Source organism: Ceratotherium simum, chromosome 8, assembly GCF_057802395.1.
Source record: "Ceratotherium simum simum isolate JZ-2026a chromosome 8, ASM5780239v1, whole genome shotgun sequence".
NCBI classification, from domain to species: Eukaryota; Metazoa; Chordata; class Mammalia; order Perissodactyla; family Rhinocerotidae; genus Ceratotherium; species Ceratotherium simum.
Window position 1 is genome coordinate 77,452,616 of NC_141907.1, and position 16,329 is coordinate 77,468,944.

General features: G+C 44.5%; 1 protein-coding gene across 1 annotated transcript; it reads left to right on the forward strand.

Annotated features, from left to right (window-relative positions):
• The first annotated feature begins 6,061 nt into the window (after positions 1-6,061).
• On the forward strand, positions 6,062-8,303 carry ATOH1 (atonal bHLH transcription factor 1). The gene has a single exon (XM_004430961.3). The coding sequence runs from the start codon at positions 6,280-6,282 to the stop codon at positions 7,345-7,347; it is 1,068 nt and encodes a 355-aa protein (XP_004431018.1). The 5' UTR covers positions 6,062-6,279; the 3' UTR covers positions 7,348-8,303.
• Positions 8,304-16,329: the final 8,026 nt, after the last annotated feature.

Genomic DNA, 16,329 nt, shown 5'->3' on the forward strand with positions numbered 1-16,329 from the left:
GAAAAAGGACCAGGCTACAGATAAGAATTTGGTATTGATTGACATATAGGTGGTAGAGGAAATGAGAGCATAGTAGCAAGCCAATCAGAGGGAAAAGTCTGCTTAAGAGAAATTAAGAAGGAACAACCTGAGAAGTAGGGAGAAATAAAGAAGACTATGGTGTCCCCAAGTCAAGAGAAAAGAAAATTTTAAAAGAATGGGTTTGATTATGTTGAAAGTTAGAGAGGAGATCAATTAAGATATGGCCTAGAAAAAATGTCCATTTGATGTAGCAACAGGAATATTTACAAGAGAAATTGGCAAATGCCAAAATCAAGGCTTAATTTATTGCTTTGTTGATTGTCTAGACTTAAGAAAGTGATAGAGAAAATGTTAATAATGCAAATTAAACTTAAAAGTTTGTCAATGTCTGTAGCCATGACTAGATCTCATGTTATTTCACCCCTATATGCTTCTACATGTGTCTCTAAAGGGGTGAATAGCTTCTTAGATAACCACATTGCCTTTATCATACCTAGAAAAAGTTAACAATAACTCACTGGTGCCACATAATACTAAATTCATATTCACATTTCATCAACCATCTTTAAAAAAAAAAAGGTTTTCTACTGTTGAATCCAAATCCAAACCAGCTCCACACATTGCTTTGCTGCTATATCTTAAGACTGTCTGAATCAAGAGCAGTCCTTCCTCACTTTCCTCCTTTCTTCATGTCACAGACGTTGAAATTGAACATTTGTTCTATAGAATGTTACATGATGTAAGTTTATCTTTTTGTGTTCTTCTGGTATCACTTAACTTAACATGATATCCCCCATATTTCCTATAAACAGGAGGTTATCTCTAAGGCTTAATTAAATTCAGATTCATTTTTTTTCTTTTTTTAAAGAATACTTCGTAGGCGTCTGTGTACTTCATAATACATGAAAAATCAGGAAGCACATAATATCAGCGTCTTCTATATTATGATGCTAAGATTGATGAATGGGTTCAAGTGGTGACAGACTGATCCCTCCGTCGGAAAGTTACCCCAACAAACTTTGATCTGATTGTTTCATGCACTGTTAGTGATTGCCTAAAGAAAATTTTTCATTAGGGGTTGCAAAATGTTGATTTTTCTAAGTCTTTTGCTTCTTCTACCTTTATTAGATGAAACTGTTCTGAAAAGAAATTTTCCTGATGAACTAAGCTCAGGCTATTTGATTACTCTGAAATACAGTTCATAAAGGAATGATAGAATAAAGGCTTAATTCTTTTCCATAGTTGCCAATTGCTAAGTTAAGGCTACAACCAATGGTGAAAACAATATTTTTTGGGGGGGATGGTTACTTGTCTGGTTGATTCTTTGTTTTTATGTTTTTTGGGTTTTTTTGCGAGGAAGAGTGGCACTGAGCTAACATCTGTTGCAAATCCTTCTCTTTTCTTGCTGAGGAAGATCAGCCCCAAGCTAACATCTGTGCCCATCTTCCTCTATTTTGTATATGGGACACCGCCACACATGGCTTGATGAATGGTGTGTAGGTCCATGCCCAGGATTAGAACCCATGAAACCCAGGCCGCTGAAGCAGAGTGCATGAACTTAACCACTACACCACCGGACCAGCCCCAATTCCTTGTTTTTTAATGTTTGAGACCTGATCAGAACACTGCTTAGGAGAATACATCAACTTAAAAATTTTTATTTAAAATAACCTGTAAAAGAATGCATTTCAAGTTAATATTCAATTTTTTGGCAGCTCTTGAAAAATATTCTTTGAGTTCTTGTGAATGGAATAATTTTTAAACCTGCGAGTTGATAAACCCATTGAATACACACTCTACTGTGGCTAGGCAGAGAGAAATTTAACTTAAAGTTTCAGCAGTAACTACAGGCCTCAATGCACCGGGTATAATGCTTGGATTGACGTTAATTAGTAACTCTAGACATGTAAAGAACCAACTAAATATGCCTATTTGGTTGGTTTTCTTTCCTTTTTATTCGAGACAATCTCAACTTACAGAAAAGTTGCAAGCGCAGTACAAAGAACCTTTTTACTAAACTGAGAGTAAGTTGCCCCATCATCCCCGAATACTTTAGTGAGAACACTTTAGTGTTCTCCTAAAAAAGAACATTCTCTTATATAACCACAATAAAACCATCGAAATAGGAAATTAACATTGCTACCACGTATTTCCTAGACACCATTCAAGTTTTCTCAATTGTCCCAGTGATGCTTTTTATTGGAAAAGGATGCAGTTTAGACTCAGGCATCAGATTTGTTATCAAATCCCTTTGTCCTCTAGCCTGGAATAGTTCCTGAGACTGTGTGCCTTTCATGATCATGACACTTTTAAAGATTACAGGCTGGCTATTTTCTAGAATATCTTTCAGTTTGGGTTGGTTTGATATTTTCTCTCGATTGGATTCAGGAGATGCATCTTTTACAGGAATATCATAGAAGTGAGGCTGTGTTTTCTGCATCGTAACAAATGACACATAAATCTGAATTGTCCCAATGCTGGTGATGTTAACTTGGATCACTTGATTAAGTTGGAGTCTGCCATACTTCTCCACAGTAGTAGAGTCAATCTTCTTCCATTTGTAAGCAACACATATTTTGTAACTAAGTATTTTTCAAACCTTCAATGCATTCATTTATTGTTATATTAGTAAGGATACATAGATTCTTTTATTTCTCAATAGTAGGTAATCTGTTGCTGCTATCATTACCTAATTTGATGCTCAAATTGTCCTATATTTTGTAGTGGAAGCCACTTCAAGCAGGCTTCTGTGGTCTGTTGACATTCCCCATCATTCTTCGAGCACTTCTTTATTTCTGACACAAGATGTTTTAGGTTCACCTTGTGTTTTTTCTGTCTCATCCCTGGAATCAGCTCATTTTTCCAAGAACCCTGGTTCTTCTTGGTGGACAATTTTTTAGAAACTAACATCTGGAAGCTAGATATGCTCATTTCTGATATGCCCAGTCCCTGAAAATGAAAAGAGGCAGGGAATATATGTAGGTACACACACATTTATACCTTTATTTCTACATCATCTATTTATACCTATTGAAAACGGTAAGTTCTTATCAAAATCTTCAATTCAAATCCAATACACAGCTTTCTCCATTTCCATATTTCTAAGTCCCTTTCTGACAGCGAGAAACCTTACTCCAAGTGTCCTCAAATGTTTACTTTTTTCATTAATCCTTCTGTATGTAACTAATCTGGCTGCCCACACACACGGAAGCCCTCCTCTCTCTACTTAAACTGCCAAACCCCACACTCAGCTGCTGCTGCCATCATTCAGCCCCACAGACGCTCATGTTAAGTCCCACGCCACATCCCCTCTTGCTGCCACTACTCAGGCTCCAAGCCCCCCACGCACTGAGCCCTGTGTTCACTTTCCCAGCTCAGAAGCTTGCCTTCCTCAGCCCATCTAAGGGAAGAGAAGCAGGAGAAGGAAAGGGAAGGGAGGGTGAAGACAAATAGCTTCCTTTTATTCTAAGGGCAAAAGAAATGTATTTCACCACAAACTATAAAAAATCTTACTGTCCCTCACATTATTGGGACACTGTAATTTACTCACCTAAAAACCAACACTTGTTTCAAAAAAGTAATAATACTAATGATTATCTACAAAGCTGGCAAATTAGGATCAATATTGTAAGCATTCAGCAAATATTTGGCTACAGCCAATAAAACAGCTGAAGCTCAGAGGAAAACGAATATTTGGCAGTTATGCAGTCAAATTTAAAGTACAGACAAAAAATTTTGTATGATGCAAGCCCAAGGGTAATTTGGGCATCCTACATATTTGGTAGTAACATTATGTGGAAGAATTCCAGGAGTAACTTTCAGCTGACGCGGTTGGAAAAAGTCAATGTATGAGGAGTAAAATGCAACATAAACCACGAACAGTCCTAGCTCCAGCCACTTACACTGCCATGTATACATAGGAGACGGCTATTCATTTTTCTGAAAGTTGCATTTTGGCACCCACAGCTATTAGCCATTGTTTTTTGAAATAGCAAATTTTATACAGTAGCACTATTTATAGAAATAGTATCACTAGTTGATTCCAATAATACTCAGTCCAATCACCAAAAAATTGGAGAATTTTCTCCCAAAAAAGATACTAGATGACTTTTCCTTTTCACTTTTTCTTTATTCTCATCAATGGTTTTCAGATCAAGTTTGAGTTTTTCTCTTTTGCCTTGGTTTCTGCGTATCTTATTTAACATATTTATTTTAGCAGAATGTAAACATTCACATAAAAATCCAGCTCTGGCCTTTCTGGTTCTTAAGGTCAGAAGGCCCAGGACTGTCCCTACACACCAGCAAATAGACAAGGCTGAAGGAAAAACAAGTGAAGAAGGATGTATTAAGCATCATTTTAGTACTCTATTCTACCCTTCCATACCTTCACGAAGATAGATATAGAGGGTAGAAATAGTATATAGTACAGAATATACAGGTAGAATATAGTATAGACTATATATATACAACTAATCCAGTCCAGTCCCAGAGATTCTTCTGTCCAAGGAATTCTAAATGGCAGGTTAGATTCAGCCCCTGCGAACTCTAGAGACAACCACTTCCAGTGTTTCTGGGCACTGCAAAACCAGGTTCCAGGGCGCTCTCTCTGGTGGCTTTTCTTTTCACCACCTTTTCTAGAGAACGAAACTCCTTTTGGGATCACAGCCACTGCTAAAGTTGAACGCAACACTAGCACTAGCGGGTTGCATCCCATTCCTTCTCCCCAGTGACGGTGCAGGAGAGCGCCCCGAGGTGGGGCGCGCTAGGCACAAGCCAGGGCGTCCCCCGGGCCAGGGCTCTTCTGATTGGCTCTTTGCTGTGCCTAGAAGAGGCCACGGCTAATGGGGCGGGAGTGGAGGGCTCACCTGGGAGATAGCTTCCCAGCCTCGCCCAGGACCTCCCGGGTTTTAGCGCTCTGGCCCGCGGCGCGGGGCGGGGGCGGGGGAGGATGCTGGGAGAGAGCACACCCTAACTAAACGGAGGAGGAAGGGTGCGTTAGGCTGTGGTTTCTGGGTGTTTGCCGAAGTCACGCGCCGCAGTAAACCCGGGGCTCCTAGACAGAAGGGCAGGTAACCCCGGGCTCCTGTACCTGGAGAGTGTTCAGAACTGCAGGGAACGCCGGCGCCTGTCATTTTCCTTTGGGCACCCTCCCCTGGCGGCGCAGTTAGTAAGGAGTGCTACTGTGGATGTCGAACCTAAAATATCCCTGCCCTAAAACTACTCTGCGGAGTCTTCTGCAGATTACAGCCCTAGTTAGGCGCAGGGTGTTGGAGAAAGGGGACAGAGAGGGTTGGGGGATCTGGGATTTGGTACATTCTATAACTGTACCACCGCTTTACTTTCTCTTAAGAAAAAGATTACTTAACAAAGTCGATCTGGAGCAAGAGATGAAAAAGACGTAGTAAAATTAAGAAACGTATTCTGAGGCAGTTATGGATTTTTTTTTTTTAATTCTAACATCGATTCTAAATGGTGGACGTTATTTAGCAAGTATTTATCTATGAACATATATAAGGAGAGGTTTGTACATACATACATATACATATCATACATGTATACCATATTATACCTGAGAGATCTTAAATGGGCAGAAACGGTGGGAGTTACGATCCCAGCACGGAGGCAGCCAGGGGCAGACGGCTTCTCCCCGCCGCGAGTCCCTCCCCGCCCAGGCGCGCCCAGCCTCGCCGGGAGCCGCCCGCCCGCGGCCGCGCACGGCCGACCCGAGTCGCCTCGGGCTCCAGCCAAGAGCTCGCTCCGCACCCGCTCACGCAGCCCCGCCGCTGGCGCGGTGACACGACACCGGAGTCGAATTACAACTCGCAATTAACATATGAATTTGACGAACTTAAACGAGGTTAGAAGGAAAAAAAAAAAAAAGCCCTGAGCCCGCGCCTGAGTCCTGGGTGCGTAGGAACTTTTCTCCGGGTGTAAAAACTCTTTGATTGGCTGCTCGCACGCGCCTGCCCGCGCCCTCCATTGGCTGAGCAGACACGCGACCGGCGCGAGGAGGGGGCTGGGAGAGGAGCCGGGGGAGACACACTGGCGCGTGCCGCTTTTTAAAGGGGCGCAGCGCCTTCAGCAACCGGAGAAGCTTCGTTGCACGCGACCTAGTGTGTGATCTCCGAGTGGGTGGGGGAGGGTCGAGGAGAAGAAAATAAGACATTGCAGTAGAGACCCGGGAAGGCTTTTTTGTTGTTGTTGAACTGGTTTGCCAGTGCCTCCTCCGACTCTGCTCCTCCGAGCCTCTGCAGTGCAATGTCCCGCCTGCTGCATGCAGAAGAGTGGGCTGAAGTGAAGGAGTTGGGGGACCACCATCGCCATCCCCAGCCGCACCACCTCCCGCAGCCTCCGCCGCCACAGCCACCTGCGACTCTGCAGACGAGAGAGCATCCCGTCTACCCGGCCGAGCTGTCCCTCCTGGACAGCACTGACCCACGCGCCTGGCTGGCTCCCACTTTGCAGGGCATCTGCACGGCACGCGCCGCCCAGTACTTGCTGCATTCCCCCGAAATGGGTGCCTCGGAGGCCGCGGCGCCCCGGGAGGAGGCGGATGGCCGTGGGGAGCTGGTGAGGAGGAGCAGCGGCGGTGCCGGCGGCAGCAGCAGCAAGAGCCCCGGGCCGGTGAAAGTGCGGGAACAGCTGTGCAAGCTGAAAGGCGGGGTGGTGGTAGATGAGATGGGCTGCAGCCGCCAGCGCGCCCCTTCCAGCAAACAGGTGAACGGGGTGCAGAAGCAAAGGCGGCTGGCGGCCAACGCCAGGGAGCGACGCAGGATGCACGGGCTGAACCACGCCTTCGACCAGCTGCGCAACGTTATCCCGTCCTTCAACAACGACAAGAAGCTGTCCAAGTACGAGACCTTGCAGATGGCCCAGATCTACATCAACGCCTTGTCCGAGCTACTACAAACGCCCAGCGGTGGGGAGCAGCCGCCGCCGCCACCTGCATCTTGCAAGAGCGACCACCACCACCTTCGCGCCGCCGCCCCCTACGAAGGCGGCGCGGGCTCCGCGACTGCAGGGGGGCCTCAGCCGGCCTCTGGAGGGGGCCCCCGTCCGACCCCTCCCGGAAGTTGCCGGACTCGCTTTTCCGCCCCGGCCTCCGCGGGAGGATACTCGGTGCCGCTGGACGCTCTGCACTTCTCGACTTTCGAGGACAGCGCCCTGACGGCGATGATGGCGCAAAAGAACCTGTCGCCTTCTCTGCCTGGGGGCATCCTGCAGCCAGGGCAGGAGGAAAGTAGCAAAACTTCGCCCCGGTCCCACAGAAGCGATGGGGAGTTTTCTCCCCATTCCCATTACAGTGACTCGGATGAGGCAAGTTAGGAAGGTGACAGAAACCCTGAAAACTGAGACAGAAACAAAATCGCCCTTTCCCAGTGCGCGGGAAGCCCCGCGGTTAAAGATCCCCGCACCCTTTTAATTTTCACTCTGCGATGGTCGTTGTTTAGCAACGGCTTGGCTTCAGATGGCAGCTACATTTGATGGTTTGCAAAAGCCGCCGCTATTCCAAACTTCCTATGGTCCATATTGTTTGATGAAAATTTGCTGTTCAAGTTGTGTTCTTTCCTCCCACCTTCTGCTCCCCCTGTAGATAGACAAGGTATGATTATATGTACCCACATATGGCATCCTTATTCTAGTTCCCTTCTGCCAATACGCTGCTAAAACGTCGCATCTTCTTCTCTGTCGCTGGTTTGTGTTTAATTTATTTTATGCCCTAGGCGTCCATCCCTGTGTGTTGCGCGCACCCACGTGTGGGAGAGTTAGCATTCCGAAGTTGTTTCCCCAAATGTATATGAAACGCAAAGTTAATGCTTCCAAAGTGAATAACTTTTGACTATGGAATTGTTAGAAAACAGGGAACTTTGAGGTTTATGTATTGTATAAACATACCCAGTATGTATATCGGATCGCGAGAATGTTGGCGTCTTGTAGGAAACTTGGCGCACGCACTTTATCAGCCGCTACTGCTGTGGCTCCGGGACAAACTCAACTGCCAATTGCAGACCAGTTTTTTGTCTTTTTTTTAAAACAAGGCCACTTATTATACTAAAGCCCTTTGCAAATGTTTGTTTAAAAAATTAAAATTAAAAAACACGTCTAGTAGTGTCAAAAGCATTTGGTCAATTTTATTTTGCTTTGTTAATGTTAGAAAACTTATTTATTATTGTTTGCTACCATTTCGACTTATCTTGATTCATTTTTTTTACGTTTTCTACTCGAGATCATTTTATTTTAATTTAGCAAAGCCAACTGCCATTGTTTTATGTATTTCTTTTTGCAAATGATAAAAATAAACGTGAAAATAACTTTTATTTGTCGCTTACTTGTTCCATTCTAATGTAAGCGTTGAAAACAGGTTAAAAATGGCCTTGAAGTCTTCTATTAAATGCGAACTTGACCTAACTCGAAGAAAAATTCTGTTATAAATCTTGCACCTTAAGTGGTATCAGAAACCCTACATAGAAAAGCGCTCAAGTCAACAATTAAATTGCAACACAGTTTTGCCTCTTGGATAGCCAGGATCTTTCCAATCTTCCTTACTCCTAGCCCCAACAACCTCTGCGCGGGGAAGCACGTGTTTCAGGTCTCCTAGGATCTAGCCAGGAGTGGTGAACTTTACCAGGGTTGGCTATTTCCACTTCATAAAATCTGTAGCCAAGCCGAAAGCTTTCCCCGTATGTCAAATACACAGCACAGGCTTTCTCTCTTTCTCTCTCTCCCCACCCCCGCCCCTTCCGTCTTACTTCTCCTGTCTCTCCTCTTTGTTGGGGGGACTAGCCCGGCACGAAGAGGAAAAGGGGACAATGGAAAAGAACATGAGGGAAAAGGGGGATTGGTGTTCATTGATTCAAAAATTAGAAGCCTGCAGCTGTCCTAGGAAATTGTTGACCTCCACACATTTTTTTTCCAAACAGTTCTGCTTCTTCCAATATAGAAGATAATGTTTGCTCTTATTTTGTCCTTCTGAATTAGTTCCTATGTAGAAAACATTTGACTATATTTTTTAGTCAGTTGCGGAAACTAAACGGTGAGCTCACTCTCACGGTCCTCGCTAAGGAAAAACCTATTCTGGGTCTCAGGATCAAAGATTTTGAAAAAGCTGATATGCGTGTGTATGGAGAGGGTATAAAACGGAATTTTAAAAATGTATTTGGGAAGTGTGAGAGCAGAACTACTTATTAAATTAAAGATTGGGCGACGTTTCACTGGATAAACTTCAATGAATTTGAGAGGTTGATTTTAAGCCAAATCTTTTATGTTTTGTATCTTCATTGGGATAACAATTTGTGGGAACAAGGTAGCCCGGGGGGGCGGGGAGAGAAGGTTAGTTTAATCGCTCTTGAATCCTCCTCTCTCCCCCAGCACCTTCAAAAGAGGAGAGCGCCACAAACTGAGTTTGCAGAAAAAGGAATGCGCGAAGGAGCGCAGTTCTGGTCTTGAGAAGGGAATAGCGGAACAAGCGTTTAACCGACCACCTGGGTATCCACGGCTTTCAGCTTTAGCCTACGACCGAGAAGGAAGCGAGAGCCTCCGCCAGCTCTCTGGGAAGGTGAGCGGCGGCTCCTGACACTTTCCAGGGGCAGAAACAATGCACCTGTCCCTTAGATAACCTTTTGCACCCACTGAGTTTGCCTTGCTTACGATAAACATCAGGAATCTTCGGCTGTTAAATAAATCAAGCGATTGCTTCTAACACATTTCCCTTTCGCTCCCAATAAGCAGACTCAACAGGCACGGACGTTCACCAAACTTGCAGGATGAGCGCACACGTATTTTATAGTTATTTGGCTTGGCGTGTTTGTGTGCATGTGTAGAGGGAGAGACAGAAGAGGATCTAGAATTCTTTTACCGGTTATAAATCTGAGTAGCGGAAGGACAAGAGTAAGAAAAATAAAGTTGTGATTTTCTTTCCTCAAAGAAAACGATCTATATTTCATTTTTCAAAACCACTTAATGCACATTTTGTGTCAACCAGAGGGAAAAACAACTGTTCCTAAGTCATTACTCTTTTTTTATGGACTTTCAAATTTGAAAACAGTTGACATCAGTAACATCTTCCATCCTATCTTCTATAAATGAGGAAACTACTACCTCTGGCTTGCCCCAAAATTACACAGCCAGAAAGTGTCAATATCCAGAACTGAATCTTACTACTCCCATCCACTAGTTCAATGAGTCCACAAATTTTTCCCTAAGAAAATCAACCAATGGATACAGTTATGCAAATATTTGGGTTTTTTTTCCTTATACCACAATAATAGGCAGATATTTATACTTTTAAATGTTAGTGGCATTATATACGAATTGGAGACAATGCCAGCTTTATTTAAGTCTCTTTACATTTCTTCTCAAGAGAAAAATAGCCATAACAAAATATCAGATTGGAAATTCTATATCACACTGATTGAAAAGTGAGGATGAATTCTTCTAACCCATCGAGACATGCACAAAAAGTGGAATCACTTTGTGGTAAATTAAGTGCTCAAACTTCAAATGAGGACTTTAACCTCTTTTCTTCATTCTATTTCTTTCTTTTTATGCTGGCATTTCTTTGAAAGAGATGTACAATCACATTTCCATTTTTAGGTTCTGCTATGGAGTTTGCATAACAAACGTTTGGCAGCTCGCTCTCTTATACTCCATTAACAAGCTGTAACATATAGCTGCAGGTTGCTATAATCTCATTAATATTTTGGAAACTTGAATATTGAGTATTTCTGAGCGCTCATTCCCCATATGCCAGAGCACTCCTGCCATGCTGACTGGTTCCTTTCTCTCCATTATTAGCAATTAGCTTCTACCTTCCAAAGTCAGATCCAAGTATCCAAGATACTAGCAAAGGAATCAACTATGTGTGCAAGTTAAGCATGCTTAATATCACCCAAACAAACAAAGAGGCAGCATTTCTTAAAGTGATGAAGATAGATAAATCGGGTTAGTCTTTTGCAACACTGCTGGTGCTTTCTAGAGTTTTAGATACTTTGAGCAGATTGTTTTATATTCTGTCTTTGCCTTCCACCACAACACCACTTGTATTTGTGGAGGGTTTTGGAGTGCCACACTTTGGAACTTATTTGATTCCACAGAAAGCTGAAGGAAGACGTTTTTGGCAACTGGCAAGTTTAAACATGTTATCTATGGGGCATTGCTTACTGTGGGTCCAGCCTGACTAGGAAAAATAGGAGGGAGGGGGCGTTAATTTCCTTAATCTTAACGAAGGCAGGACCAATGCTTTCATTAGGCCTTTCTATTGATTTTGGAGATTTAAACCTAAACCAAGTAAGCAGTCTTTTACCAAAGGATATCTTGTAATTATTTCTCCCCTCTGCTCATTTGAAAGTTCAAGAAAGAGATGCTCAACTTCATCTTAGCAGTTCCAAACCCCAGTTAGAATTGGAAAGGAAGAGTGGCAGACCCACTTGTCAATTGCAATCTAGACTTGTTAATTACAATCTGGAAAAACCAACAAGTACTGGTGAGAGTTAAAGACCTCTCATAGTTGAATTACTTGCAGTTGGTTTTGTGAGAAGAGGTGGGAGATTGGGGAGGAGGGTATATAGTAAAGGTGTAAGTTTTCCTCCCGGTTTTTGACTCAGCTCTCACCAGCCACCCTCACACCTAGGCTGAACAGAATCCCAGACGCCAACCACTGAGTCCCTCCTCTTCTGCTAGGCCTAACTAGAAAAAAGGAGAACGGAGCGGAGAATGGGTTAAATCCTGGGACGCAGGGGAGAGGGCAGGGGAGGAGAGAAGTCGAGGGAAGAGAAAGAAAAGGACAGGAACCAAGAAGCGTGGGGGTGGTTTGCCGTAATGTGAGTGTTTCTTAATTAGAGAACGGTTGACAATAGAGGGGTTGGCAGAGGCTCCTGGCCGCGGTGCGGAGCGTCTGGAGCGGAGCACGCGCTGTCAGCTGGTGAGCGCACTCTCCTTTCAGGCAGCTCCCCGGGGAGCTGCGCAGCCACATTTAACACCATCATCACCCCTCCCCGGCCTCTTCAACCTCAGCGTCCTCCTCGTCGACAGCCTTCCTCGGCCCCCCACCGGCAGGACTCACAGAAGCGAGAGTCTCTCGCCGCCTCCCGGGCCGGGCCGGGGCCCCCTCCTCCCCCAGCTTCGCAGCGGGAGCCGCCACTGCCCACTGCACCTCCCAGCAACCAGCCCGGCAAGAAAAGAAGCTGCGCGAAGTTAAAGCCAAGCAGTGCCAAGGGGAGGGGAAGCTGGAGGAAGAGGCGGCGGGAGAGCTGTGGGGCTGTCCAGGAACAGTTGGGCTGGGGGCTGAGGCACCTGACGCAGTGAAGCAGGACAGGGAAGCCAGCGCATCCTCGCGCAAGGGGCGATGCACACGCGCTCGCCGCCAGCCCGCGCGACTCCCCGGCCCAGAGCTCCTGGTGGAAGATCCATTCCCCTTTTCTGGCCAAAGATCCATTTCCTCAGTCCCTCCTTTATTCTAAAACACTCTCTATTCTCTCCCTCTCCCTCTCTCTCTCTCTATTTAGCTACTGTTAAAGTTCTTAGAGTTTAAACGTTAATTTTAAGTTAATATTTAAGACAATGCATGGGCATTGTCTCCCACACTTCAGGGCTGGAACACACGTACCTGACTTTTCTTTCCTTCACTCCTTAAGAAAAGAAAAGCAGAGTTAAGCATTTTGTTACAAAGATTTTAGGCCTCTTTGCATCCCTGGGATCCTCTTCCTACTTCAGCCCTGCTTTTTCTGGTCCAAAGCAAACAAGCAAATAAAATAGGCTTCTGCTGCCTAATCCACAGGAAGGCCAAGCCCATGCTACAAGTTCATAGTTTACCCCAGCGAACCCAGAAGCTTCCTCCATATGGATGAAAAACAAGATGCTATCCAATATAAAGTATAATCCTCTCTCTCTCTCTCTCTTTTTTTTCCTAACAATTCTGATTAAAGAGTTAAGAGATCTGATAAAGAAAGTGGTGTTCTGAAGCCAGCTGGCTCACCAGGCCCGGCTACTGTCGTGATGATGAAGGAAAGTGTGAGCTAGGATCTGAGGTGGTTGTCTTGGGATTTCTCAAGCCAACAAATGTCATTGCTCTTTTGGGACACTGGCCACTTATTTTTCTCTTCCTGAGACAGTTCCTCACAATTCTTCCTACCTTCCTGCCCCTACAAACTCTTGGAGCTGGGGTGCTGGTGGGTGAGGGGCTAGGATTAGGAGGGACCCTCAGCTCCTGAGAAGGGTTGAGGTAGCATTTGAGGAAGGAATACACATCATTCTTTATATCTCAGAGGCCACAAAACTAGGAGAGATCTGAAAACTTAGGGCCACCAGTTGACTAGGAAGATGGAAGGCCAGTTCTTTTCATTTTCAATAAGAGGTATCTGTTTCTGGAAACAACCTACCAGAAATGTACAGGATACTTTTTTTCTTTAAATTTTCTTACTACCCAAGAGATATTGACACAGTAGGAGTCCCAGGTGAATCTGATGCACTTGAAGCCAGGGACCACACTCTGAAAAGCACTGACCTAAAGGAGTTCCTGTTAGACCTTTTCTTGTGACTGCCTATGAAAGTGGACACTGGCTAATCATCCCCTTGTCTTCTTGTACAATACTCATTTTCCCAAGAAGAGAGAAGCAGACAACTTAGCCTCTTGGATCACATGAACCTGATTTTGTTGCTTTCAGGCTATGAGGCCTGAGACAATATGCTCCAGGCCTGAAGTGTCTCAACTCTAAAGTGATACCAGCTGCCTTTGGAGCCATAAGGGCATCAGTCCAGGAGGTACAAGACAGTGTCCCCTGGCTTAGCGAGAGAAGCCAAAATCACAAGCGAGTGCTTGTGAAAAGCAGGGAGCAAGAATTTTCTCAGGCTACATAAACTCTAAGAGAAATAAGGGGATGGGGTAAGGTTGTCATGAAACCCTTGGACTAAGTCACATCACTCTATAATAACTCCAGCATGAATTTAGAAGGCCTTGGACTTTAACACAGGGGTCTGCCACCTATAACCTGACAGAAGAAGTGGTTGTTTCCTTGTGTTAGTAATGATAAGAAGAGAACACAGAGAAAAACAGGTAATGATAAGAAGAGAATACAGAGAAAAACAGTTTTACAAAGGTAATGATCTCACAAAACAGTGTGACTTTTTTGGCGATTAATTCTTTTATTCCTTCCAAACTCCTGTCCCACTGTCTCTCATTCATATTCCCCCATCTCCCCCTTCTTTTCATCAATGAATGGACTCTTACTGGGTACTGATGCTAGAGTAACACTGGGCTTAACCACCATGAGACATACACAAAAATAAAATAGAGCCTTACAGAACCTAGAAATTGGTTGGAATCTCAGAATAAAACATGGATAAGAAGCTTCGTCCCCTAGGTGAGGGTGCATTCTTGCTACAAATGGGCCAATCAGCTTAAGACTGTAGTATTTATGTCTGCCATCATATTATTTCACCCACAGTTCCAAGGGTATCCTGTTCATAGCCTTCATTGTTTGTCTGCAAAATAATAGAGATCCCGAGTGGCTTGAACCCCTAAGTGCTAATCTTCAAATCAACCACAGTCCCAATCTCTTCCTTTTGAGCTCAGAGGATACTTGTATTTTAATTCTTATGAAGTTGTTAGTGAGAGTGTACTCATACTTTCATACCAGAAGAAACTGAGGCTCTGAGCGAGGGTAGATGGCCTGCTGAAGGTAACATGGCCTTGGGACCAAAGAACCCACGGCCACAAAAGCCCAGGTCTGCTCTGGGTCTGGGGTCAGCGCTCTTCCCACCGTGCTTCACCCGCCTCGAGGGCATGCTGTAAGCCAGTCACCTTCCACCTGTTCCTCTTATTCTTGCTCAGACGTGGAGGTGAGAGATTCCTGAACTCTTCCATTTTACATTTGCTCTAGAGAGAGAGAATTTCTTGGAGATGGCCATGGATCCGGCTCCATTTCCAGGTGACAGATTTAAGAGATTTACTGGTTAGAATAATTTTCATTTAGAATGCTAGCTTTACTCCTCTGATTCAACTGATACTGGACATGAGTGCCTCTTATTCTATATAGAAATTCATTTCTGCTCTCATCTAGAAAAATGCATCCAAATACTAGAGAGCATATGAAGGTTAGGGAATGAGCCTCAAAACTGTCATATGAAAGCGTGTCCTGAAGAGTAACGGCCTGAAAGTAGGTGATTTCCCCAAATGCTGCTCTATCTATGCTTGTAAGGATGGCAGGAAAATGGCGCTATAATTTTTATTGCTTCTCTTGGAGGGAGAAGTAAATTAATCTGCTACATTTGTAGCTGTGGATTCAGTGATAACATACATTTTTTATTTGCCTGGTCATCCGAGCTATTGGCTTTTTTGCCTTTAAGCTTCCTCCAAGTAAACATTTACCGCTGTCTGAGTGATTCAATGTCTGAAAAATATCTCTTTGGTTTGAAAAGTTCGTTCTTTACCCACTACAAGTCAGTATCCATTTTATAACATTTCTATGTATCAGTTGAAGGCAATCATTTTTGTAACGCTTCCAACTTGGATGCTTTCAACCCCCCAAGAGTGAAGTGGGGAGTACAGGGTATTTGAAAAGTAGAATATATTTCTAATCAAAAAAGAAAAGTTTACAGGGGGCCAGCCCGGTGGCTCAAGCGGTTAAGTGCACATGCTCTGCTGTGGCGGCCCAGGGTTGGCCGGTTCGGATCCCAGGCGTGCACCGATGCACCGCTTGTCAAGCCGGGCTGTGGCGGCGTCACATATAAAGTGGAGGAAGATGGGCACCGATGTTAGCCCAGGGCCAGTCTTCCTCAGCAAAAAAAAAAAAAAAAAAGAGGATTGGCAGATGTTAGCTCAGGGATGATCCCCTCACAAAAAAAAAAAAAAGAAAGTTTGCATGCAGCTCCACAGGTCACGTTTTAGGACCAAGAGATGAACCCTGTACTTGCCATCATGTCTAGACATGTTCTCACAGGCTATTTCTCCCCCATTGCTTCTTCTCCCACCTGCATACCAGGATAGCACCTAAGGATTTAGTTCAGAGCCCTTTTTGCCAAGACCTAAACCCAGACTGCAGCTCCTACTTCCAGCAACAGAGCATAAAGCTGTAACATGGGCTCTTTCCTATTTAGCCTTACTTTGGAACAACCCTAAGAGTTCACTGTAGGCCAGGGCGCTACTTTCCCAAAATTTTGTCCTGTGTCTCTCCTTGTTCCTCCACCGGGTCCATTTTGCTACCAACAAAGAGAGGTGGGATCTACCCAGACCAAGGGCATTGGCTTTCTTTCAATGTTTTCTCATATGTCCGTCACCCTGTGTTACAGCTGGTCCAAGGACTGGAGGGGTGA

What these genes read in the sequence shown, in the direction of transcription:
- ATOH1 (XM_004430961.3), top strand. Translation starts at nt 6,280, where the DNA reads ATGTCCCGCCTGCTGCATGCAGAAGAGTGGGCTGAAGTGAAGGAGTTG.